The sequence below is a fragment of the Phyllopteryx taeniolatus genome, chromosome 16 (assembly GCF_024500385.1).
Source record: "Phyllopteryx taeniolatus isolate TA_2022b chromosome 16, UOR_Ptae_1.2, whole genome shotgun sequence".
Taxonomy (NCBI): Eukaryota; Metazoa; Chordata; class Actinopteri; order Syngnathiformes; family Syngnathidae; genus Phyllopteryx; species Phyllopteryx taeniolatus.
The window spans coordinates 6,641,976-6,666,210 of record NC_084517.1 but is presented as its reverse complement, the minus strand read 5'-3'; the positions used below and the strand labels follow the sequence as shown (position 1 = coordinate 6,666,210).

At 46.4% G+C, this 24,235-nt stretch overlaps 2 protein-coding genes across 15 annotated transcripts in view; one reads left to right on the top strand and one right to left on the bottom strand.

Moving 5' to 3' along the window:
* On the top strand, nucleotides 1-12,322 carry traf7 (TNF receptor-associated factor 7). Of its 5 annotated transcripts, none has more exons than XM_061748180.1 (22): nucleotides 1-163; nucleotides 1,120-1,292; nucleotides 1,509-1,561; nucleotides 1,655-1,743; nucleotides 1,874-1,990; nucleotides 2,121-2,213; nucleotides 2,526-2,559; nucleotides 3,504-3,726; nucleotides 3,819-3,953; nucleotides 4,057-4,152; nucleotides 4,298-4,419; nucleotides 4,534-4,607; nucleotides 5,639-5,687; nucleotides 5,857-5,984; nucleotides 7,623-7,705; nucleotides 7,799-7,838; nucleotides 7,917-8,033; nucleotides 8,816-8,938; nucleotides 9,369-9,488; nucleotides 9,610-9,741; nucleotides 9,819-9,938; nucleotides 11,168-12,322. In XM_061748180.1, exons 3-22 carry the CDS (start codon nucleotides 1,510-1,512, stop codon nucleotides 11,180-11,182), a joined length of 1,962 nt encoding a protein of 653 aa, XP_061604164.1. In that variant the 5' UTR covers nucleotides 1-163; nucleotides 1,120-1,292; nucleotide 1,509; the 3' UTR covers nucleotides 11,183-12,322. The 5 variants fall into 5 exon arrangements, with proteins under 5 accessions (XP_061604164.1, XP_061604162.1, XP_061604163.1 ...); XM_061748178.1 differs by having other exon boundaries at nucleotides 1,652-1,743; XM_061748179.1 differs by having other exon boundaries at nucleotides 1,504-1,561.
* Nucleotides 12,323-12,806: 484 nt separating this feature from the next.
* Nucleotides 12,807-24,235, bottom strand: part of caskin1 (CASK interacting protein 1) — a 70,834-nt gene continuing 59,405 nt past the window's right edge. For 8 of the 10 annotated variants that reach the window (XM_061748168.1, XM_061748169.1, XM_061748172.1 and 5 more), the window contains 8 exons: nucleotides 22,902-23,003; nucleotides 22,622-22,760; nucleotides 21,491-21,634; nucleotides 20,267-21,378; nucleotides 19,927-20,196; nucleotides 18,591-19,149; nucleotides 17,304-17,787; nucleotides 12,807-16,545 (listed from right to left, as the gene is read on the bottom strand). In XM_061748168.1, the coding sequence (XP_061604152.1) occupies nucleotides 16,449-16,545; nucleotides 17,304-17,787; nucleotides 18,591-19,149; nucleotides 19,927-20,196; nucleotides 20,267-21,378; nucleotides 21,491-21,634; nucleotides 22,622-22,760; nucleotides 22,902-23,003 (2,907 nt within the window). In that variant the 3' untranslated portion in view covers nucleotides 12,807-16,448. The remainder of the gene's footprint in view (nucleotides 16,546-17,303; nucleotides 17,788-18,590; nucleotides 19,150-19,926; nucleotides 20,197-20,266; nucleotides 21,379-21,490; nucleotides 21,635-22,621; nucleotides 22,761-22,901; nucleotides 23,004-24,235) is intronic. The other 2 variants (XR_009784623.1, XM_061748170.1) reach the window with 2 other exon arrangements.

Sequence of the window (24,235 nt, the reverse complement as noted above, 5' to 3'; positions counted from 1 at the left end):
ATGCCTTGCTGCATTGGCACGTGAGTTAGGGATTGGATACGTGAATGTGTGCGTGTGATTGCGTGAGCACAGCGAGGGAGAGAGAGAGAGAGAGAGAGAGAGGTGGAAAAAGAATTTAGGAATTCGTCTGCAAACTTGGAGCAACGCTGTTGCCGAAACAATGGTATGTTCATATATGACATTTCCAAATAGGATCTTTCTAATGGCGGAAAAGCTTCGAGCAGCGAGCAGAGCGTGTTAAGAGGTTGCTTTTGGTTGGGGAAAACATGAGCTCACTTAAGCTAGCCAGCTAGCGTTAGCGACTTCATTTTCGCAGTTCCAAATCGTTGCCGGCGACATGACAGCTGGTAAGATCGTGGAGTTGAAGTCGCAAGACTCCGTGCCCTTTTACATTGGCAAACTCGCCATTTGGTTAGCTGTCTGGGTCCAACTTTGCTCCGTTATGCGTATCCGCCCCCTTTTTCTTCCTTTTTTTTGGGGGGGGGGGGGGGGGTGAGAGGTTCCCACTTTGACGGGAATTTCCTGGTTGCGCAAAAACTCCGCGACGCGTGTGCGAGGGGATTGTTACAATGTCCTGGTTCGTTTTTGCTGTCAGCTTTTGTCATTTGAGCTGACAGTCTGCATACCTCTGGTTGTTGTTGATTTTTGCCTGTCACTTCCTTCTCCCCCTTTGTCTATGCATCGCAGCCTCTCAGTCTGCCTCAATGTTGCTTTGGAATCTGGTGAATTGTCTTTCTTTTTCCCTCCTCCTCCTCCTCCTCATTCTCCTGCTCGCAGTTGTACAACGTGTCTTTTATTTCAAATGGTTTTCCCCATATTTGCTTTTTTTAAGTCTGATTTTTGCTGAACATGCTTCTAGAACAATTCTAAATATTAGGGAGTGAGTACTGATAGCAGGTATAATAATGCTCCATTTCAATAGCTAAAATGTTGCAACACCTCTCAGCGTGATATTCTGCATTTCTACAAATCGCAGACTAAACGGAAATAATCCAAATGCATGCAAAACTGCATTATTTGTTTTTCTTTAATTTTTTTTTTGTATAATCAGAATTTGTCATCCAGCTCGTGGGTTCCACAATGAAGTCTCCCGTGATTTGCTCCTGTGTGTCTTCCCAGGCCTAGGCAGCCACCGGGCTGCTCGTGTGTCCCTCCTATCCTCGTGTGCGTCGTTATGAGCGGCGGCCGGACGTCTCGCTACAACAAATAATCCGGTAAAGCAGCAAGAGTCTCAGCCGCCGTTGCCAGCAGCCGCTTCCGCTTCCACACCCACGGCTGACGCAGCTAGCGGGGTGAGACGAACTACAGTACATGCACAGGTGTCGGCGCGCAAGTGTTACCGTATATACAAATAATAGTAATAATGATCAGTTTTGATTAGACGTCGTTTCAAATCAAATGAAGAGAGTTACACAGACTTGTCCGCATGTTGTGTGGTATACATGTCCGTGTTTGTTTTTAAATAATGCAGCTATTCCCAAAATTGTCCTCACTTTGTTGCAGAGCAGGATGGAGGCTTCATTCGGTCCAACCTTCGCAGCCGTGGCTGCTGGAGCTAAAGGTCCAAAGCAGATCATACCCACAACTATTTGTCCTTTTCATTTGCTATCGCTGACCTAATTCATTACAATGATAATAACTGTGTTTTCAGCAGAAGCATCCAGCACTTATAAGCAACATAGAAGAACTCCCTCCTCCTCCAGCACCTTGACCTACTCCCCTCGGGATGATGACGATGGAATGGTACTTATTCACACACATTTTTATTGTAATAATGCACATTTTCAACAGTGCAAATAGTGAGACAAACTGCACCGAATCCTCATCCTCATCCTCATCCTCTTGACCATCTTCATTTGCTCCTTTGTTTAAGCCACCCATTGGTACTCCTCGAAGGTCGGATTCAGCCATCTCAGTGCGATCTCTGCATTCAGAGTCCAACATGTCCCTGCGTTCCACTTTCTCTTTGCACGAAGAGGAGGAAGACATGGTGGGTCTAACGCACAACACTTGCACACTTGACATATGGAGCATCATACTGTATATTAAGCATACTGCGAGAGGTTACAATACTTGGCGCGACTGAAATACAACTGAAAGAAAATGGTCTGTGTGTGTAGGAGCCCCAGGTATTTGCTGAACAGCCGTCAGTAAAACTGTGCTGCCAGTTGTGCTGCAATGTTTTCAAGGACCCCGTTATCACCACTTGTGGGGTAAGCTCACATCTGTCAACCTGCGTTTTTGAAACGTAGATGATGCGTTCCTTTTCAGATAGTGAAGCCTAGCAAAAGTGCCTGGCAGCGCTGGAATAGCATTATTACCATATATTGCATGGTGAGCTCAAAGTATAATCAACATAGTAAAGACAAGTTTAAGGCTGTTTTGGCATCTAACTTTGCACATACGCTTGTAGTGTATCACTTGTTTATTCAATAAGCACCTAGTTGAGTATTAATTGAATTGAAAAAATGAGTCCCAATCAGCTGGTGAAGCAAGCTTGGTTAAGTTGTCATTATTTTCCTCAGCACACCTTCTGCAGACGATGTGCCTTGACCTCAGGTGAGTCTGAATCGAGTGTTAGCTAATCAGCTAGCAAGATATTCTTTTGAAACGTACGGTTAGAAGAGCCTTTGAAATCACCTGGAGTTCTGCACAAATTGCTCATAAAATGTGATCTGGTCTTCATCCAAGTCAGAACAAAGGACAAACGGACTGCTTCAATTAACGCCACACCAACTATTATGTTTGCATGCTTTTATTGGACAGACAATGTCAACAGTGAAGCAATGCAAGATGGAAAATGTATGTGAACCCCTTGGCTAATGTCAGCCAACCTCAAGTTCAGTCAATGTGACGGTTAAAGTTTGCTTTTTTTCAAGAACCCCACTTCCAGTTAAGAATGGTTTGCCTGCGTGAAACTGCAAAGTGCTACAAAGGTATCTCTCGTTGCCTTCGTGTTTATCAGTATACGGAATGTTCAGCACGCTTGCTATTCTCCTTTTATCAAGATTTAAGACCGTCTGTCTGACGTTTGAAGCTAACTAAAGAAAGGGTGGGCGAGGCAACAGGGCAACGACCCAAAGGGCAAAAGTAAACCCACAACTGAATGGCTTCGACAGAAGAAAATAAGCCTTCACCCTGATTGATAGGCCGCGGGTCGACCTCAAGAGAGCAATTCACACCAGACATCCCATCAACCCTTTTGAAAAAGACAAATGGCCCTGAATTCTTCCTGACTGTTGTGCAGATCTGATCTGCAACTACAGGAAACATTTGGATGAGGTTAATTCTGCCAAAGGAGTTATTAAATCCAAACTTTGAAATCCCTTTTCTCCCTGCACTGTGACGTTTCCAAATTTTGTGGAAACCGAATAATGTGTGTGACGGTAGTGTTTGTCGAATGTTGCAACTTCGATGACATTTTCTAAGCAATGTATGCAGAATTTCAATGTGTACTCTTTCCTACAATCTATACCTGATGCTCACGCTTGGACCCCTTACAGACAAGTGTCCTGTGGATGCAGCGAAGCTTACGGTTGTGGTCAACAACATTGCGGTTGCGGAGCAGATCGGCGAGCTGTTCATTCACTGTAAATACGGCTGCAGGGCCACCGCCAGCGGTGCGTGCGCGGGCGCCGCCTCCAACACCACTGTAGCGGGGAAACCCGGAGCGTATGAGGTGGACCCAGTGGGCTGCCCGTTCACTATCAAACTATCTGCACGCAAGTACGAAATGCATGCCAATGAAGTAGAGCTACACCCAGTTGTGACGATGCCTCATTTCTGCTCTCCCTCACGCCAAATGTGTCACTGTGCAGAGAACACGAAGCCAGTTGTGACTACAGGCCTGTCCGGTGCCCCAACAACCCCTCCTGCCCCCCGCTGGTCACCATGAACCTGGAGGCGCACCTGAAAGAATGTGAGCACATCAAGTGTCCCCATTCAAAATATGGGTGAGTCTTTCAAAAAAAAACAACAATAAATAGGAATAACAACATTGTTCCAAGTATCTTGGGCTGACTGTATTAGGGGTTGCTTCTTGCGTGTTGCCGACAGGTGTACTTTCATTGGTAACCAGGACACGTATGAAACGCACCTGGAGATGTGTAACTTTGAAGGGCTGAAGGAGTTTCTGCAGCAGACTGATGACAGGTGAACACGCTCACTCCACAGCTGGACGCATCAATCAAGCCGTCTTTTATTCTGTGCATATACTGTCGCAAATCAAGTGGCTGACTTGACTAGTCGGGTAGATCTCATCTCGCTGGATGTCCTCTCTGACTGTTGACCTCATCAGATTCCATGAGATGCAGCTGACCTTAGCTCAGAAGGACCAAGACATTGCTTTCCTGCGCTCTATGTTGGGCAAACTGTCTGAGAAATTAGATCAGCTTGAAAAAAACCTGGAGCTGAAATTCGGTAAGAATCGAGCAGAACGAGAGAGAGTGTCTTCGCACCGTTTGTCTTGAGCGATGGCCACACAGACTGTGTGTTAGCTTTTGCGTTGTAATGGACGAACCCTGTGTGTTTCAGACATGCTGGATGAGAATCAGAGTAAACTGGGCGAGGACCTCATGGAATTTCGCAGAGACGCCTCCATGCTCAATGTGAGTACAAATGTAAAAAACTTGAAACGATTCACAGTTCTACGCGTTGGTGTTGTATTTTGGGGTGAAAATGTGGCCCCGTTTGGCTAAGTTTGTCGTTCGATCAGGACGACACAAAAAGGTTCTCGTGAGGGCTTGCATGTGGCCGCATAATTACAGCACTTTGACAAGAATATAGTATCGATCCGTCCAATTCCTGTACCAGTGGTTCCCACCTAAAAAGAAATACTTGGCTCTCCAATAATCAACATAAAAATTCAGAAGCGTAAGTAGGCCTGAGTATATGAAATGCAAATGTTTTGAACTTAAAAGTGAAATACAACTGAACTGTATTTGTATCATGAATATCCGTCACTACATTTTCAATTGGGTTAGTCCAATATAGTAAAACAAAGTAAAGCGGTCTTTTCCATCGAATACATATATATATATATATATATATATATATTCTCCACTATCCCTAGAGAGCATTGGTCTACTCTAATGGACAGCACCATACTAGTGTTGGAAGTCTTTGACCTTGCATCCGCAATACGCATTATTTCCAAGAACATTCCTTATGTGGTGGGGTGAACTTCTCCGGATATGAATTCCCCGCCATTGGCAACTTCTTGTTTTCCACTTGTCAAAATGCCCTCTCATTGACTCCCAATTGTTTGGAAATGCCCTGAAACTCTTGGCGTCTTGATGGGTAGCAACAGTAACGGCTGGCGTCATTCCTCATTGCTCCCACACACCCGAATGCTCCAGACCGCCAAAACTGCTCAAACTTTGAGAGGTGATCATATTGGAACAGCAGTAGTGCCTTGTTGCTACTTGCAGCCTCATTTCTATGAAACACTTTGTGTTTGCTTTATTCAATCATTACGCTGTTAAGACATCGTGCCTTGATTTTCCCCGGAGGTTAGATTCGGTACGAAGCACATGATTTCTTGTACGTCCTGAAAAAATCCAACCGTGACTGTAAGCTGTGTAAAGAATAGTAGGTCACATCTGATTTGAATTGATTTGATTTGTGTGTGTTACAACAGGATGAGCTGTCCCACATCAATGCTCGACTCAACATGGGAATCCTGGGCTGTAAGAATCATTTGTTTCTTTAGTCTCTACTAGCAACTTCCAAAAACGGATCAGTATTGTGTCGTCGACCTCTTGTTTTTCGTTCCTTCGAATTTCTCGATCATCCTAATAGATTAGTTTTCTTCACACTGTACCTTTTCATCAATGTTCTTTCCCCTTGTTTTTGTAGCGTATGACCCTCAGCAGATTTTCAAGTGCAAAGGCACATTTGTTGGCCATCAGGGACCTGTTTGGTGTCTGTGTGTCTACTCCACCGGAGACCTGCTCTTTTCTGGCTCCTCAGACAAGACCATCAAGGTGACGCATCAACGCACAAACGATTGCTGCGTGTCCAATTGGCCCACTGGAGAAATGGTCAAATTGTTCTTTCATAGTCCACGATCGCTTTCTCCTACTGAGCTCATGGTACAGGCAAACACACAACTCTTACCAAGTATAACAAAGCATAAGGGGTAAGGGGCACCTGTTGCCTTTGTGTCATAGAAAATGCTTTGAAACTTTCATGCATGTAACGTAGAAATCCAATCTTTGTATTTTGTCAAGGGCTTATATTCCGGGTATTTAGAAACTATTGTAGTGTGGTTAGTAGGGCTGTCACTAGCGAATCGTTTTAGGAGCGAGTATCCAATGGATATTTTGCCGCGATTAGCGCTAGCGCGCCAGCGATAACCATTTTAGGTAGAAAAAAAACAAAACAAAAAACTGCAAACTACCATTCAGCTCTCTTCTACATCATGTTACAACCCCAATTGAACAGAAATAAAAACAGAATACAAAGCTTTGCAAATCATGTTCGACTTGAATACACTACAAAGACAAGATATGTCATGTTCAAACTGATCAACTTGATTGTTTTGAGCCAATAATCATGAACTTGGAATGTTCTAAAAGACGGAGAAAGTTGCGGAATGTTCATCAAACATCGTCATAAATCATTCCGCCTACGAAGCTTCAACAATTGGTGTCCTCAGTTCCCAAACGTTTATTGAATGTTGTTCAAAGAAAAGGCAAACGTGCCCCTGTCCCAGCTTTTCGGGAACGTGTTGTTTTGTTCAAAACAATCAAGTTGATCAGTTTGAACATGACCTATCTCGTCGTTGTAGTCGAACGTGATTTGCAAATCATTGTATTCTGTTTTTCTTTCTGTTTAACACAACGTCCCGACTTCATTGGAATTGGGCTTGTATTTGTACACGACGCATCTAATACATGTCTTGAAAAATCACAATTTATTTTTGGCAATGATTTTTCAACAGTGCGTCTGTCCGCAACAAATGTCTGTGCGGTCGACATGGACAGTGGCGCAAACATCTTTTTTTATTACTACCATTTATTGCTTCAAGGCATTTTTGTGTCGACCGGTTTTCGTAGCCACGTTACCCGATATAATATTAGATTATTATTTTCTCCACAGTCCTAGGAGCTGGGTGAAGCAGAATAGTTAAGTGTGAACTTGTCTGCGCCATGATGGCCGGACTTCTCTCCTGCGCGTGCATTTGTGAAGGAATGCCTTTGATTCCAGACAGAAGTTTTTTTCCGCTCCTAGATTAAATGTCATGAAAGATAGTTCATGGTTTTATTTCAGCTGACCTTATTATTGGAACATTGGTGCTTGTTGAGAGTTTACTAACACCATATACTGTACTGTAGGACCCCTTTATTGGTCGCATTCATTCCTGGGGCAATTTCACAACCCACTGCAGTATATGTGTTTTTTGCGATCGTCACACAGCAATTGTGGGTTCGGCCGAGCATGCCCTTCACCCACTCGCTTGGGCTGAAACTCTTCCACCCACAGCACTATTTTCTATGAAAACTTGCATTTATGCAATTGGATCTTAAAGTCAAGTTTGAAATCATTTATGAGCCTTGAGTTTCTCTGCTGGGTTAAAGTAGCACACGCAAAGGTTTCGATTTCTGTCTGCATCCCCTCAGGTATGGGACACGTGCACCACCTACAAATGTCAGAAGACCCTCGAAGGCCACGACGGCATCGTGCTGGCACTCTGCATCCAGGGGTAATACAGCGTACACGTCCACACAAGCCGCAATCGATAGATTGGAATGACCCGTCCTTTGGTCAATTTGACCGTAAATATCTGTCTCCGTAGAAACCGCCTCTACAGTGGCTCTGCAGACTGCACCATCATCGTAAGGGACAATTGTCTCCATTGTTTCCTTCTAATGTCAGAAAGGTGTGTGCGCACTTGTAATGTGCACTTTGCGCAGGTGTGGGACATCCAGACCCTGCAGAAAGTCAACACCATTCGCGCCCATGACAACCCCGTTTGTACGCTGGTCTCCTCCCACAACATGTTGTTCAGCGGCTCCCTCAAGGCCATTAAGGTATACGTGTGGCTCTTTGCTTTCTTTGGAAAACGATCCACTTGACTGACATCTAGGGCATGACTAAAGGCAAGTCATTGAAGAGAAGGAACCAGAAAGTGTCAGATGAGTCTGAAGGCTGTAATGTCTGTAAGAACACGGATGTAGCAATAGCTGGGTTTCCATGGTTACCGAGACAAAAGCAAACCGTGTGGGCGTGCATGCGCGTGTTAATGTGGGTGCGTGTTTCCTGAATGGCTACATTTTTGTCCCCACTTCCCTTTAACTCAACTTAGAATTGATACTGTTTATTTGTTGCCTTTTTCACCACGCTCACTTTCCTCACTTTTCATGGACAGAGGTCCGCAGCTTAGAAATGATTTGAACCGCCTCGGTTGGCTTTGCGGCCTATGGTCAACTCCTCTGCTCCAGTATCATTCATATTGCGGAGGCAATACGCTCATGCTGCTTGGCCAAGTCGACTCCACGCACGCCTCGCTCATGTTTTCTGTGATTTCAAGCCTTAACTCCATTGACATAGCCGCTTCTGCTTCTCAGCACTCACTCACTCACTTAGGACAGACACATGGTTAGAAACGAAACAACGCACAAAACAAGCTTGAAAACACAACGAATGCTTTCAAATTCACTCCGAGGTAACCAACAAAGTCAAAAAGAAGACAAATGTGAATTTGCCCCTTCTGACCCGTTGGGTTGGAAATCTTTTGTGACGCCGATCCTGGAACTTCTCCGACACACCGCCTCTATTGTGAAAGTCTACCCAATGTTGTGTTTTTGTGTAGGTGTGGGACATCGTGGGGACAGAGTTGAAGCTGAAGAAGGAGTTGACTGGGCTGAATCACTGGGTCAGAGCACTGGTGGCCTCCCAGAACCACCTGTACAGTGGATCATATCAGACCATCAAGGTCAAGAGATAACATTAGATTCAGACTATTCAAATGTATTTATTTATAGAGCATGGGGGTTGAAATTTGAATAGGTGCCACCTCACACAGCATTGTGCAATGACTGTGTTTCCTCAAATAGCGGCTCGTTATTGCTGGTCCACGAAAGTGAACAGAAAAAAAGCTCTGCTCTTCAGTGATCGAGACAGCCTATAATGGAACATGTATATTGACTAGAATAATACACATTGTACTGTTTCGAGATGATTTCTTAGTGATGAGCATGTTGTATCTTGCTTAGAAAGGTGGACGTGAGCTTCGATATCCTTGCCGTCCCGTCCGATATGCGGCTATGGCGCTGTCTCCGTATCACATATGAAAACACGCTTTTTTTTCTCCACGATATCGCTCGGTACCCGTCCTGACCCCTTGCTCCTTATTCGCCTGGCAGATTTGGGACATCCGCTCTCTGGAGTGTGTCCACGTCTTGCAGACTAGCGGCGGCAGTGTCTACTCCATCGCTGTCACCAATCACCACATAGTGTGCGGCACCTATGAAAACCTGATTCACGTAAGCCATATACACGTGTACGCATGCGCTAAATCCGCGTTTTCATCCGCTGCCAAAATCTCGCAGACGTTTGGGTCGTATTATTAGTGGTTGAGAGCCAGATGTTATGTGTCCCGTGCAGGTGTGGGACATTGAGTCCAAGGAGCAGGTGCGGACCCTGACGGGTCACGTGGGGACAGTTTATGCGCTTGCCGTCATCTCGACGCCTGACCAGACCAAAGTGTTCAGTGCCTCCTATGACCGTTCACTAAGGGTGAGCGAGAATGATTGTGTGTTGTGTTGATATGCTACCTAAATTCAGAAATGAAATGTGTATGCGTTTGTGTCGAGGTGTGGAGCATGGACAACATGATCTGCACCCAGACCCTGCTCAGACATCAGGGCAGTGTCACAGCTCTGGCTGTGTCCCGAGGTCGCCTCTTCTCTGGAGCGGTGGACAGCACCGTGAAGGTAGGGTGGGCTTTTGTGAACCCGCACGATGATGTCATTCTTCTTTCTGTCAAAATAGCAGCACCGACGACAAGAGCGTTTCGTTCCAAGAGCGCAGTCAACATTCGGTCACCTGCCAAACCATACCAAAAGACATTTACAGACACCTCTGCCAACTATGCATCATTTATTTTTTTTGTTTTTTTTATACCGCCGGTGCATCATTAGCGTCACAGGTGGCCGGGGCCTATCCTTGCTAACTTTGGCGAGATTTGGCGTACAGCCATTCGCGGTGCACATATAGACAAGCAACCATTCACATTCACAAGTCGGAGTCTTCATTTAAACGCTAGGAAGGATATTTTTAGAAAGTGACAGGAAGCTGGAGTACCGGGGGACGGGAAGCAAGCACGGGGAGAACATGCATCTTCCGCACAGGAGAGCCAGATTAGAGATTCGAAACCCAGACGTGCTCGGCACTATTCCATCTTGCTGCCCACTGCAAATTATGAGGGGCAGTCAAAAAGTAATGAGCCCAATTTTATAATTGTTTTTTTTTTTTTTCCCCCTGAAATTTTCATGGTTTATAGTTTTGAGTACTTGTTTGAAGGTTGAAGTCTTGTTCAAGCCTCTCCCCTTCCTGTCAGCCATTTTGGAAAGTAGGTCCTTGTCGGACGTACGTCGGAAGCAGAGAGGTATGATTTGGGAATTTCTTGCCTTGGAAGGGGAACCGCCAGTTTCAAATGTCAGCACACAGTCAACGAGTGGGTGTCCGGGGTCAAAGGTGAAGAACAAGCGCCCGCTTTGAGCGACCTCCGTGACAAGCAAAGGAGCTCGTGACGTTTCCAGCTCCTTTGGCCGGACAAGCATAACTCATGCCCCATACTCACCTGATGTGGCACCATCACGTCATCCCCTTTTGGGACCTTTAAAAGAAGGAGTCAGGGGTCAGCACTTCTCTGATGATGAACAAGTTCAGCAAGCTGTTGAGAAAAAGGGAGATTGCATTGAAAAGTAGCGGTGCAATCCACACTTTATTTTATGTTTTATTTCTATCGTGATCAATACAATTTGAGAAAAATTGGACTCGTTACTTTCCGATTGCCCGTTGTACAAAGACAAAAATACACATTTTGTGAGATAAACACCGCTCTGGCAATGTCAATCCAAGCATGAAAGTATCACATCCTCGGAACAAATTCACACACATCCACACTTGTTAATTTGACCTTTGCTGTTTGTCTCCCCAGGTGTGGACATGCTAAACAGAGAAGCAACTCTTCGGAGATCTCGACGTGTTTGACTGTGTCGGACAGACATCCCAAATGCCAACATTTGCTTCTGTTGTTTTTTTTTTGTTGGTTTTTTTCCACTTCACAGCCACAGTCCGATAAGTATTTGCTGAAAAGAGCTCCTCCAATCTTTGGACCCTTCAAGGTCATCAGGACCAAGTGTTGAACTCAAGGTCCTCAGCGATCTCATCACGTTGTGCATTACGGCAAGCTGTCATACGGTTGACTGATTGGATGTTTTGTGCCTGTAAATGCATCAGGAAGCACGGCGGGATTTGTGTGACCGCACCGTTCCTGCTACATCGTAGGAGAACTCCTAAGGGCTGGTTTCACAAACATGCTTTTTACATTCATGTCATATACAGCCTCCTGAATTTCCGGTTTACAGTATTTTGTAAAATGATATCACACTTCAGGGAGACTGAAAAATAAAAAACAGAATCATCATTTCCCCTCCGCAACTCAGCTTTGTGAAACCAGCCTTTGTAAGAGTAAAGTTGAATAGGATAGATGCTAAGTGGCTGAGTGATAAGCCACTTAAGTGCAGAGTAACACAAGACGCATGCATATATATGTGTGTGTATACATATATACACATATATAGGTGTATATATATATATATATATATATACATATATATATGTGTGTGTGTGTGTTTTAATGAGTGCCATATGTAAGGGGTTCAAGGATGAGCTACTCTGATTGTTTAACTTCATGTGGCAACAATGAGTGTAAGACATTAACAGGAATCATGAGCTTTGTGTGTGAGCGCGTGCGCGTGCGTGTTAACAGTCAGCAGGAAGTGATGGCAGACTAATAAACTCCCAGCAGCCAATGCGGATAAAGTGCCACCGGGCGAATGCGATGTGCAAGCACCCATATTGGGTTAAATATAAGCCTGTAGTCATAGCAACATGTCGACCCACATCACATTTGTAAGTAGGGTGCACCCACAGAACGTATACTTAAAATGTGAGAGTTTCACAGATGTTCCAAAGTATTTTGCTTTTATGTTATAGTGCACATCTGGCCACTACTAGAAATTTCTTGTATACGTGTAATTATGTAAGCTCCAGTTGATCATCAATCAATAAAACTTGTACACTTTGACAAGCGAGTGATTGAATTGCACAATCAAACTTCATGTGATTTATGTTGCTTCAAGCGATGTCTGACAAAACTGCTGTTTTTTTGTTTTAATGAGTACTCACAAAATATTTAGAATTTGAACAGGAAATACATAAATTCAGCTACTTTCACCGTGAAATCTTTGAGCTAAAAAACAAAAAAAAAGTCAATATAAAGCACAGATGAGAGAGCTGAAGTTAAAAAGAAATGTTTTTGGACTCTTCATGATGCAGGTGAGGCTCTGCCTCACGTGACCGCGCGTCACAGGAAAGCTGTAATTGCCTATAGATGCCACAAGATGGCAGCAAATCAAGAAACAGCTTCTTTTTTTGTTGTTGCTGCTGCTGCTGTTCCGTTTGATTGTTTTCTAAGGCCTAGAAGGGTTTTTCAGACAGTTTCAGTCATGTGATACCCCCAAGCAGACACACTTGAAATGATCATTAAAAAAACAAAACAGCACAACAGATGGTGCACTTTGGAAAGAACGTTTATTTATTTAGAGCTGATGGCCGTACGATGCAGTCACTGCAAGCACACCAACCACTGGCCACTCACTGCAACATCCACGCGCACACACACGCACACACTAGTCTCACACGCGTTTCACACAAAAGCAGAGCAACAAAAAACGCGCACACACATTCGGCCTCCTGTCCGTCACACCAGTCTGGCATCTGTTCACATCAGCACAGGCAGGAAATCGATTTTAAATGGCTCGGCTTTTTTTTGTTTTTTTCAAGAACAGAAATCAAATGTTACCATCTGTCTTTTTAACCCCAAAAAAAAAAAAAAAACACTCCAACCCCAACATGCCTTCAAAAAACAACAACAACAACAACAAAAAAAACAGATGAGCACAATGAGCAGAACATATTCAATATTTGAAAACAAACACCGCCTAATTGAGAGCTGCGGCTGCACAGGGTGAAAGGTCACTGGCATGGACATGGCAAGTCGGAGTTTCCCTTTCTACACGCTTGATGGGTACAGTACATTTGTTTAACCTGCGTTTGGGAAAAAAAACAACAACAAAATAAATATCATACATTTAGGAACATTTGAATGTTTGGGATGTCAAAGAAGTTAATATTAGCAATCAACATACTTACTGACGATTCCGCCATTTATGTTTACTCTGGGCCTGCTTAGACTTTTCTGTTTAAAAGGTGAAGTGAGCCTCAAGTAGAGTGAATTAAATTAGTTCCTGAAGATGAAAAAGGCCATGCTTGTCATCATGGTCCTTTTAGGTCAGATAAAAAAAAAAACACACACATGTCAAATATTGTATAGGAGAAGGTGAGAGGCTGACATATTCATTTAATGGAGGAATATGGTTCATATACGCATATAGTGTACTAAAAGTCAGAGCAAAAACACAAAGCAAGGCACATGTTTCAAAGGAACACAACTGCCATTCATGAAATCCAAAGGAAAAAGAGTTAAAGAAGAAGTGTTGCTTGTATTATACACACACGTCGCTACAGTGGGACAATAGAATACACGTGGGCAAAAACGACATCCCAACAAGCAACCGTACGAAAAGTCATCAGCTCGCACCACTGAAGCATGGAGAAGCAACTTAATTCAACACTCAGATTAGATCTGTTAACTTTGAAAAATAGTCTTCAGGTTGACACATACACCATAAATACAATTCTATTTTTGTTGCAGATATCCATATATATATATATTAGAATCTCTATGTGATTTAAATAGCACAATTATTCTCTGAAGAAGGAGAGTGGCTGCTTTGGGACCATGAAAATTTGGCTTGGATGCAGTTTCGGGTTGGATTAAGCAATTTAAAGCGGTACTCCGGCAAGTCAATTATTTTTGCACCACGTGCTCCTAAAAATGATTGATTATAAATATAGTCATTGTAAGAGTATCGGTCAATAGGCAGTCGCGTCAGAGAGTACGTCTTTAATGTTGCTCAAACAAACCATCCATCTTCACCGATCTCTGCTGCCTCTCACTCGATCTTAACACATTTCGAAACCCACATTGCACAGTAACCATAGCAACTCCACTGGAGGTGGTGGGAATGATGATGATAATGCAGATTGTCATGGCGACACAGGGCGGGCGCTTGCAAGCGTTTGCGGGATGAGAAAGAAAAGACTTAAAAGGAAGCCGAGTTTGTGTCTTTGAGAGAAAAACACCAAGGGCCCTATTTCGTGACCGACCGGCGTACATGTGGCGCGACTGTGTGCCAGGGGCCGGTTAGCCCGGTGCGGGTCATTTGGTAGGCGAGAGCATGCCGGCGTGGGCGGCTGCGCCACTGCGGGAGTGTTCCCGGCCAACTTCAGTCGCTGCCGATCAAAGCGGCTCCTCTCATCCCCTTTAAATGTGGCTCAACTGACAGGCTCGACGGAGACATCTCAAGTGGACGACGCGTAATTGCGGCCATCCGCGCCTTTTGGCCAGTGTGATGTGAGCGGGTGCCCTCATTAAATACAGACTGAGTAGGTGACGAGTGCCGGCTGTTTAAATATCGGTCTGCCTGCGCTCTGATGAAATTGACCGAACTCCCATTAGACCAGCGGTCTAGCTTGCGCCAGGACAGGCCTAAGTTTAGATCGACTTTCTGCCACCAATTTGTCACTCCAGCAGGTGCGTCTCTCAGGACACACCCTCGTTGCGCCAGAACGCCCAGCTTGGAAAATCAGAATCCGCCGCAGATGCGCTGTCTACGACAATGGAGGCCTGAGAGTCCTTTGTTGGACTTTTTTAGGTTATAAATAAAACTGAGGTTAAATGATGAAATCGACAGATTGGCATGAAATACGTTTACGTCACCAATGTTACCAAATGAGTCAATGTTGGCTGGCTTAAGCAAAGATCAATCGTTCGTTAAAGGTCTTGGAACGCTTGCGTTTAAGCTCATTCATATTACAAGACTTGATCTTTATTCTTGGCCTTTAGAGGATACGAGGTTTCCCAGAGCAGTGATGCCGATAGCCCATCTGGTCACAAAGATGAATTTGCACTTGTAGTGACTCCTTCCCAGCCTGACAAAACGCTAAGAGATATCAAGGTGTGTACGTCACAAAAGTTTTATTACTTTTTTTATTACTGTCAATTCAATTTAGTGTTGCGGGAAAAACAGCGAGCGAAATGCATATTTCTCTGCGTTACCGTCTTAAAAGCCACATTCGATGTAGCGCACGAAAACGAAAATAGGAAGTACTGTTTTGTATGATGGCGTACGAGCGAGCCACAAGCTTGTCCTTCTGCATATAAGTAACAGCAGGGATGGGTGCTTATGCTGCTTTTGAGCACGTTCAACCTTGCGGGCGTTGAACTCAACACTTTGTCTTTTTGAAATGCTTCTTGGAATCCTTCATTTGTAAAAAGCTAACATTTATTTCTCACGGACCACCTGCTGTAGCCCCCGATTCCGTTCGCTCACATCCATCTGTATATTGTGCAGGCTCCTTTGTGTGTGTGTGTGTGTACGCGTGTGTGTGAGCTAACCACATGGGCCATTGTGCTTCTCCACGTTTGCATGTGTGTGTATTTTAAAGGTGATGCAAAGGCAAGCGGAACTTCAAAGTCCCACGCACACCTGTCGCTCTGTCCCCTTTTCACACACACGCACACACACACTTCAGGAGCTGAATGATCCGCTTTTGGTCACAGATTAGTTTACATTTTGCATGGCCAAAACACCAGAGGTCAGAATTCCACACGGAGCCGAGACATCAATCCAAAGAGCCAGAGATTCATCATTTTCTGTCGATGATTATAGACTAGCGTGCTAATGCGGGAGGGGGGTTTTCCGTCGATAGAAACTCTCCGTGCTTCGAACGTACACATACCATACAATGGTTCGTCCCACTGTTGCTATTAGCGTGGTTGTTTTTGTTCACGTGTCTACTTGGATTGCAGGCTCCCTCTCTTTGTTGCTCTTCTTCTTCCTCTTCCTTTTTTGTCAACGCTCCGCCCGTAGAAGAGGATCGGAGGTTTCCTCGAGCAGCGCCGGACAGACAGGAAAAGTGCGAAGTCCGTGAGCGAAGGATGACTAGAAAAGAGACGGAGAGCTGAATTGCCCATTGTGCCATCCGAGTCACTTCGGGTGCAGCGTCGCCACGGTGACGTGCCGAGCGGTTTACTCCAACATGGCGTCCAGCTGGTCGGCCAGGTCGTCGAACATGCTGCCGATGTCGTCGAGGATGCTCACGGTGGTCTTCTGCTCTGTCACGGAACTGCGCGCGCACACGCAGAAGCAAAAATTGACGCAGTCATTAATCATTGTCAATTATTAATACAAAATCTTAATAGTGACTATAATTTTCATGTTATGAGTAGTGATTGAAGGGCACAAAGGCTAATGTGAAAGTTTGTGATTGTAAAGATATGTCAGACAGATTTAGACATCAAGTAGAGGAATAAAAACAATATTTTTTCTTTTTTAAAAAAAAGCAAGGAACGATTGGGGTTGCGTTACGGGACTACAGTGTGATTTAACCTTGAGCTCCCCCCCCCCCCAAAAAAAACAAAACAATAAAGATGAATTTGTTATCCAAGTTTGGAAACTCAGAAAGACAAGCTAATCAATTGAATACAATGCTGTAGAACCTTAGAAGTGGAAGAAAACGTGTTTCTTATTCAAATGTGTTTTTGTCAAGGCATTAGATGAATATTGATTGTGAACTGCTCCACATAATGTACAAGAGTTGCAGTTGCATGCTGTTATATTGCGTTTTGGTACCGATGGTGTGGACGATTATTGAAAGGTGGATGAGGTCCCTCCCCGCTCAATGTCTCAGCAACTGTACTACTAAGTGCAGATGAGCGGTAATGCTCCCGCTCGATCAACCCGCGTCTTTGACACAGAGCCCAGAGAAGGCCGCCCTTTGTATGTCAACCCGAATGAAGCCGTAACATTGATATGACCTCTGATGACCTTTGTAGTGGCATATTGTGTTGAAAAGAAGCGATCATAGACGTGTGCGCTACTCACTCCTCCTGCCGCAGTATTTTGTCCTCCACAGCCTGCAGGGCGGCAGCCAGCGACGCGCTCGTCTCATCCAACTTCTGACGCACCAAAGAATCCGCACCAAAGTCTGCCGTCGAGGAGATCGGCGTGTTCGTCCCGACCGCCGTCATCCCGCTGTCCACAGATACGCCCCCGATGGAGGAGCGAGGAGGCTTGACCGGTGGGCTGGGAGTGGCGGGGGTCTGAGGAGTCTGCGGCGTGGTGGGCGTCTGCGGGGTGTGCGGACTTTGCGCGGACGGGCTCGGTAACTTCACGTTCGGCGGACTGGGGGTCTTGGAGCCGGGCGGCGAGGGCGGCGAGCCGGTCCGCCGGGCCGCCGCAGGGTGCGGCTTTGCCGGAGTCGGGGAAGGGGGGCCGGTCGCCGAGGGGATCGGCTTGGCTGGCTTCGGTGCCGTGGGCGGGGGGGCGGGTTTTGGCGAGACAGGAGGAGGAATCTTTTTTCCTTCCACTACAGAGGATGAGAGCAGGATGGAAGGTTAGGATGGAAGTCTGTTCAGTTCCCAGTGGCTTTCATTAAGGGCCAAAGTTCACAGTGTGTTCTAGTTTCAATGAAATGAGGACACGGCCAAAGCAACGCAAGCACGTGTACTTGCGACGTGGCACGGAAAGCGCCACGTGCGGGAAATTCGCAATCACGGCAATAGCGACAACCGTTGAACCCATTTATTCTAACCGCTAACTAATGTCACGTCACATCCAATAGTGACGCGCGCGCGTGACATTTCGCAAGGCCTCCATGACCACTTGCGTGCTCGAGCTCAGGAGTAAGAACAGAATGAACGATGGAAGAGATGAAGTCACAGCTTCCCCAAAGCCGGCACACAAGTCATGCGCGCCACATGGATCGCGCCCCTCCGTCACGGGTCGGCAACTCATCCTTCTGCTGGGACTTTGAAAACAAAAAATCACTCCAATTTGTTTTGGTTTGCTTTTCAGTTGCAGTTCTAAATTTGAAGATTACACTTGCCCTTGTAACATGTATTTTTTGTCGCTTCAAATACGAATGTGCGACACCTTTCTATTGAGCTATTCGCCCCCCGGTAGAGGAGAAAAGTTTCTGGAGAATGTTGAATAAAGTAAGCTTCAACCAAGCGGCACGCTGTGGGAAGGAGACCGTTCATCCAAATGAAAAGCTCGCCAATGGAAAAGAGGAAGAAAGCCTTGCCCTCCTTTCCGACGAAATGTCCGGGTGCTGCTTCTAAACGGCCCTGGCATCCTCACCCAGTGCCACACACGCACACACGCACATACCTGGACTGCCAGGTGTCCCCGGGCCCGGCAAAGGGACTCTCTTGTTCGAGGCTGTCTGCGGGCCTCCGTGTCTCTTGATCTGTGCCACCGCTGGCTTCGGGGAGACTGGCGGCTTTGGTTTTTTCACTGGAGCTTCTTCACTCCCCACTGGAGCTCCTTCGTCCAAACTGTCCCTTCGAGGAGCAGCAGTCACTTGGGATTGCGGTTGCGGCTGCTCCGTCGCTCCGGCGTCAGACACCGGGCGGCGTTTCACGGTGGCTGTGCCGTTCTGGTAAGGTGCCGGCTGCGCGGTGTTTGGCGGTCCGTTACCCGCGGGTTCTCCGTTCGGACCCGCGAGGTCTGCGAAGCCCTCCGGCTCCTTGTCGCGACTCTTGGGCCTCCGTTTGACGGTGGACGACTCCTGGAGGGTGAAGCCCGACCCGTTCGGGTGAGTCTTGGCGCTGCGGGGCCGTCGCTTTAAGGTCGCAGTGGCTTCCACCCGGGAGATGTCTTCCTCCGTGTATCCGCCATCTCCCTGGGGTCCGTCGCCGTCACTCTGCAGACAGACACAAAACACACACTAACGGAAAATTCATACATTCGTGGCAAGAGGTCATTTTTGCACAGTCAAAACAGATACATGTATACAAATTGTGTTGATAACAACAAACATGAAGTCCGCTGAGTTTAAACATTACAACAGAGATAAAGTCCGATTTGAAATCATCGATACAGTGAGCCCCCGCCTATTCGCAGATGGGCATTTGGGAATTAGGCTTATCGCAGATTTTTGCGGGAACCTATTCTCATCATTTGCCGAAAATCTTGACTATTCGCCGTTTTTGGGCTTAGGCTAAAGCAATAAGATTACGTTGGCGCCATCTGTTGGAATCTTGGTGCGGTTTGAGGTGAATTTAACGACTGTGCTAGTGCACATTTCGTTTGCCCAGGTGTGATGTCACATCACTTTGTGCTAGCGAATACAATTGATGAGCCTCACGTGAATGTTGTTGTACTTTAACTATCGAATACAGTTATTAGGTAACATGGGTTCAAGATTGTGTACATGCTACTGTATACGTTGATGTTTTATGATCCTCTCCCTTTTAAGTGCTTTGCTGCCATCGTTTGGCAATTACATGCAATTACAAGCTCCTTTGTGGGGGAGGGCCGTCAATTATTGACACATTTTTGGTATTTGCCACAGGGCTCGTTCCCTAGCCCACATGAATAGCGGGGGATCATTGTAAACTGTACATCGACCGATAGATCGACCGATAGATCGATAGATAAGAGATAGATAGATAGATAGATAGATAGATAGATGGCACAAACATATATATATATAGATAGCTACCTGTCCTTCTCCTCGAACTTGTCGGCGGATGGTCAGGCTTCCCTCCTCTGCAAAGGGCAGGTTTTCAGAAGAACTGCCGCTTCCTCCGGGGCTTGGATTGGGGGAGGACGAAGTTACAGGGAGCGGGGAGCATTCAGGCTGGGAAACGACAGAAAGCGTCGGCTGCTGGCGCCTCGCAGCTGCCACCAGCTCAGTGACTGGCCCACTAATGGTCCGTCGTCGGTTCACGACTTCGCCGTCCAGTCCGATGGTTTCGCGTGTTTTCCCTGCCTGAAAGATCAACAGGACCGTAACGTCGGTCACGGACTCTACATACACGTATGAAGCCTCAATTTCCTACCTGCAGGAAGTTCTTCTGCAGCGCCATCCCTTTGGCTCCACCCCCTATGGACGACATTTCCAGCATGGCGGCAATGCTCCTCACACTTCCCATGCTGTTTGTTTCGACAGCTCCTGTTTCAACAGATACTCCCAAGTCGCTGGCCCGTCGTTGCTGGCGGTAAGGCACATCCAGCATCCCATCGGTGGTCGTCAGCACTTGGGCTGGCGTGTTGCCTTCGCTCAGGTTAGAGTTCGAGGTGGATATTGCCGAGCTCGAGCGTTTGGGAGGCGGTGGGGGCGGCCCCTTTTTCTTTTGGCGCAGAGCGATGGACTGCGGCTGGTTGCGAGTCACGGTTTTGTCCTGGTAGCGCACAGAGTGGCTGCGGCTGACACGGTGGGTTACCGTGGCGTATTTACCACCTTCTGCTCGAACGTTTGAGCCTCGCTCTGAGGTGATCTGTTCTTCCCCACCCCGTCCTCTTCCTCCCCCCGTCCTCTCATCACACTCGCCATCTGAAGCAGCATGCCGGTTGAGACTGTCGGCTCGCTTCTTTTGCAGTTTTGAGGGGTCTGCTGCATCGCCGTCTGCAAGCTCCGCCTCTGGCGGGAGGCGGAGGAGGAGGACCTGTGCTTGTGCACAATCCCCGATCTCATGCGGGTGGCTCTGGTGTATTTGATTCTGCTGCGGGGACTGGACTGGAGCGCCGCAATGTGAGTGTGGTGACACAGGTCGTTCACCTTGGATGAACTGGGGGGACACTCTGTGTTTGGACTGGGGAGAGGATGTACTCTGGACGGAGGAGGTGGAAGAAGATGATGAGGTCCTGGTCTTGGTTGGAGTGTGAGGTGGTGTGTAGGGAGGTGCGGGCTGGGAGTGGCAGTGACGGTGTTTGCCTTGAGAAGACACGCTGCTCCTGTGGGAGGAGGTGCCTCCCTGGCTGCTCTGCTGCCTCATTGTCCTTGCCTCCTTCTTAGGTGGTCCTCCTCCTCCAGAGTTCACATCATCGGGATCCTTGTCGAGACTACGCGTTGGCTGAGATTTGACCTCCTGAGCTGAATGGCTCATGGCATTTTGCAGCTCGCTACTCAACTCGCTGTCCTGGAAGGTGCTCATTTTTGGAGACATCACATCTAGACCGAGAAAAAGATGTTTATTGAACCATTCACACATCTCATTTCTCAGCTCTTGATACAAAATGCTCATGCTAAGTTGAAAAGTTCAACATATTACCCGCTAACTCACCATCCGGGGGAGGGCTTTCCATCGACATCACTTCCTGCTGCTGAGCGATGGGTGCAGGCTTCTTTCGGAGGGAGCCCCGCCCGTCCGAGTTGCGCTGCATTTCAGCCAGTCGCTTCACTGCCAACATCAGCTTCTTCTGGTGGCCTAAAACATTGACAGGTTGGAAGGAAATGTTTTGTGTACATGACCTTGAACGAGGCGGCACGCTGGGCGACCGGTTAGCACGTCCGCCTCCCAGTTCTGAGGACCGGGGTTCAAATCCCGACGCCGCCTGTGTGGAGTTTGCATGTTCTCCCCGTTTCCTCCCACATCGCAAAAACACGCATGCTAGGTTAATTCCAAACTCTACAATTGCCCGTAGGTGTGAATGTGAATGTGAGTGCGAATGGTTGTTTGTGAGTATGTGCCCTGTATGTGATCGGCTGGCAACCAGTTCAGGGTGTACCCCGCCTCTCGCCCGGAGATAGGCTCCAGCACGCCCGCGACCTTTGTGAGGAGAAGCGGTACAGAAAATGGATGGATGGATGGATGGACCTTGTCAGTGTTATTACAGTGAATATTACTTTGGAAATGTCATTGGTAAAAATGTTCAAGTTACCCTCTTGGAAATGTTTATACTAGTGCAAGTGTTTCAATTACATTTGGAATATTTTGTAACATTTTGAATGAAAGCATCAACAGCAGCCTTGGGTGTTTCCACAAAAAACATTTGGGCATTAGCCACATATTTGTTCTATACACAAATAATAAAAAAGATTTGTTTGTTGCATTGTACGTGTACAGCATGTGGAGAACCACCGTACCATACCATGTTGACCTAATGACAAACGTGCACAATTTTGACAATATCGCTTCATATAAAAAACTACTCAAATATATTTTATGAAGTTAGTTATCTCGCTAACTCTAATTTGATTAATGAGCTACCGACAGCCCTGCAAGTTCAAAATTGTACATACTGTACGTCTAAATTGTGACATTGACCACGTCGACAAACTGCGGTCATGTCCTACCATTCGCATGTGAATGTTGTGGGCACAGTTATGTTGCTAAATAACGATAAAGAACAGCCCTTGAATCTCCAACAGCGTGGTAATCACTACACGCAGTCCTTCACTTTGTAGAGCTTACCCAGTTTGGTAATACCAATTTCCTGTAGGTCCTCCCAAGTGACGTCCGTGATGAAGTCGATGTTTTCGTAACCGTTCTGCACTAACACTTGGTGGTACTGACTTAGACCAATAGCACACAACCACTCTCCAAGACTGGCCTACGGGAACATGAGAAATAAATCAGCTGACACTGTTGGGAAAGGAACGCCCCCCCCCCGATTTAGGACAAAGCCGTCACTATGCTATACATCGGCATGCAATTCTTTACATTTAGATATCGTGTGTGTTTGTGTACGCACAGGTTTGTGCCCAGGCAGCCACTCAGTGACACTCAGTTTATTAATCTCGGTTGTCATCTTCTTTCTGTGACCTGGTTTAGTTATTCCGATGGCTGTCAGATCCTACAAAGACACAAGACGTTCAAGTCTTATACTGCAGTGACATAGGCGGTCTTTCATTCACACACACACACACACACACACACACAGAGAAATTCTGTAGCTGCAAAAGCGAGAGAGAGCGAGAGACAATTAGAGAAAAGAAAGTGTGAGAAAGCACAGAGGGGGAAAAATAATCCAAAAATGCAAGAAAACTATGGATTGAATTCTTTTTCTCACATTTAAAAAGTTAGGCTAAAAATGATGGCAGTATAATCAATCAATAAAACAGTAACCACTTCCACTCATTTGGGATTTTCGCTGGCTGACTATGTTGGGCACAAGAAAGAATTACAACAAACCGCTACATTAAACTGCACGCGCACACACACACACACACACACGCACGCACGCATTTAGTTGCATCACTCGCATTTTTTGTTGAATTCTCCAGCAAGGTGAGAAAGATACCTGTAGATTACCTTTAAGTAAGACTATCCATATAACATGGAGCTGAGTGTTGAATGATGTTATTTACGTAATCGGCGTAGGAACCGATGAGTCAATTGAATGACCTGACATTTGTTTTTGTATCTACTACTTGGCTGCAAACAGCAGAGATGGGGGGGGGGGGGGGGGGGGGGGGGGGGACTCGAGTCACTCGCCTCGAGTTGCCAGTCTTATGACTTAAGACTCGGTAGCCAAGAGACTTGACTTGAACTACACGACTCGACAATGGATGACGTTGAACTTCATGCGTCACGAGGGAACTCACAAAGACGAATGTAGAGAATGAACCCAGCCCTTAAGCCTAAAGAGCCGCGGAGACGTTTGTGGGCATGCCCGAAGTTGCGTTGCGGGTCTGCTGTACGGGATCACTTCGCACTTGGCCGACAGTCCAGTCCTTCTCCTCCTTGGCCCAGTTGAGACGCTTCCTACGTCGGCTCAGGCTCAGACCCGAGGAACCCGGCGGTGGCGGCCCATCTCCCGGATGCGTCTGAATGTGGGGCTTTTTGAAGCTGTGACTCTTTCTGGATCTCTCGGTCATCTCTTTTGCCGGTCGGTGCATCTTCTCCTGCCACATTTTGTCCTTCCATTGACACAGCACTTTGTGAAGAGCCAGCCTCCTTAGCTATGAACATTTGTGGCTTACCCATCCTATGGAGGGTATCAAAGATGGTCTTCTGGCCACTTGTCAAGTCTGCAGTCTTCCCCATATTGAACCCAACTGAAGCCATTGAATGACACCTGGGGAA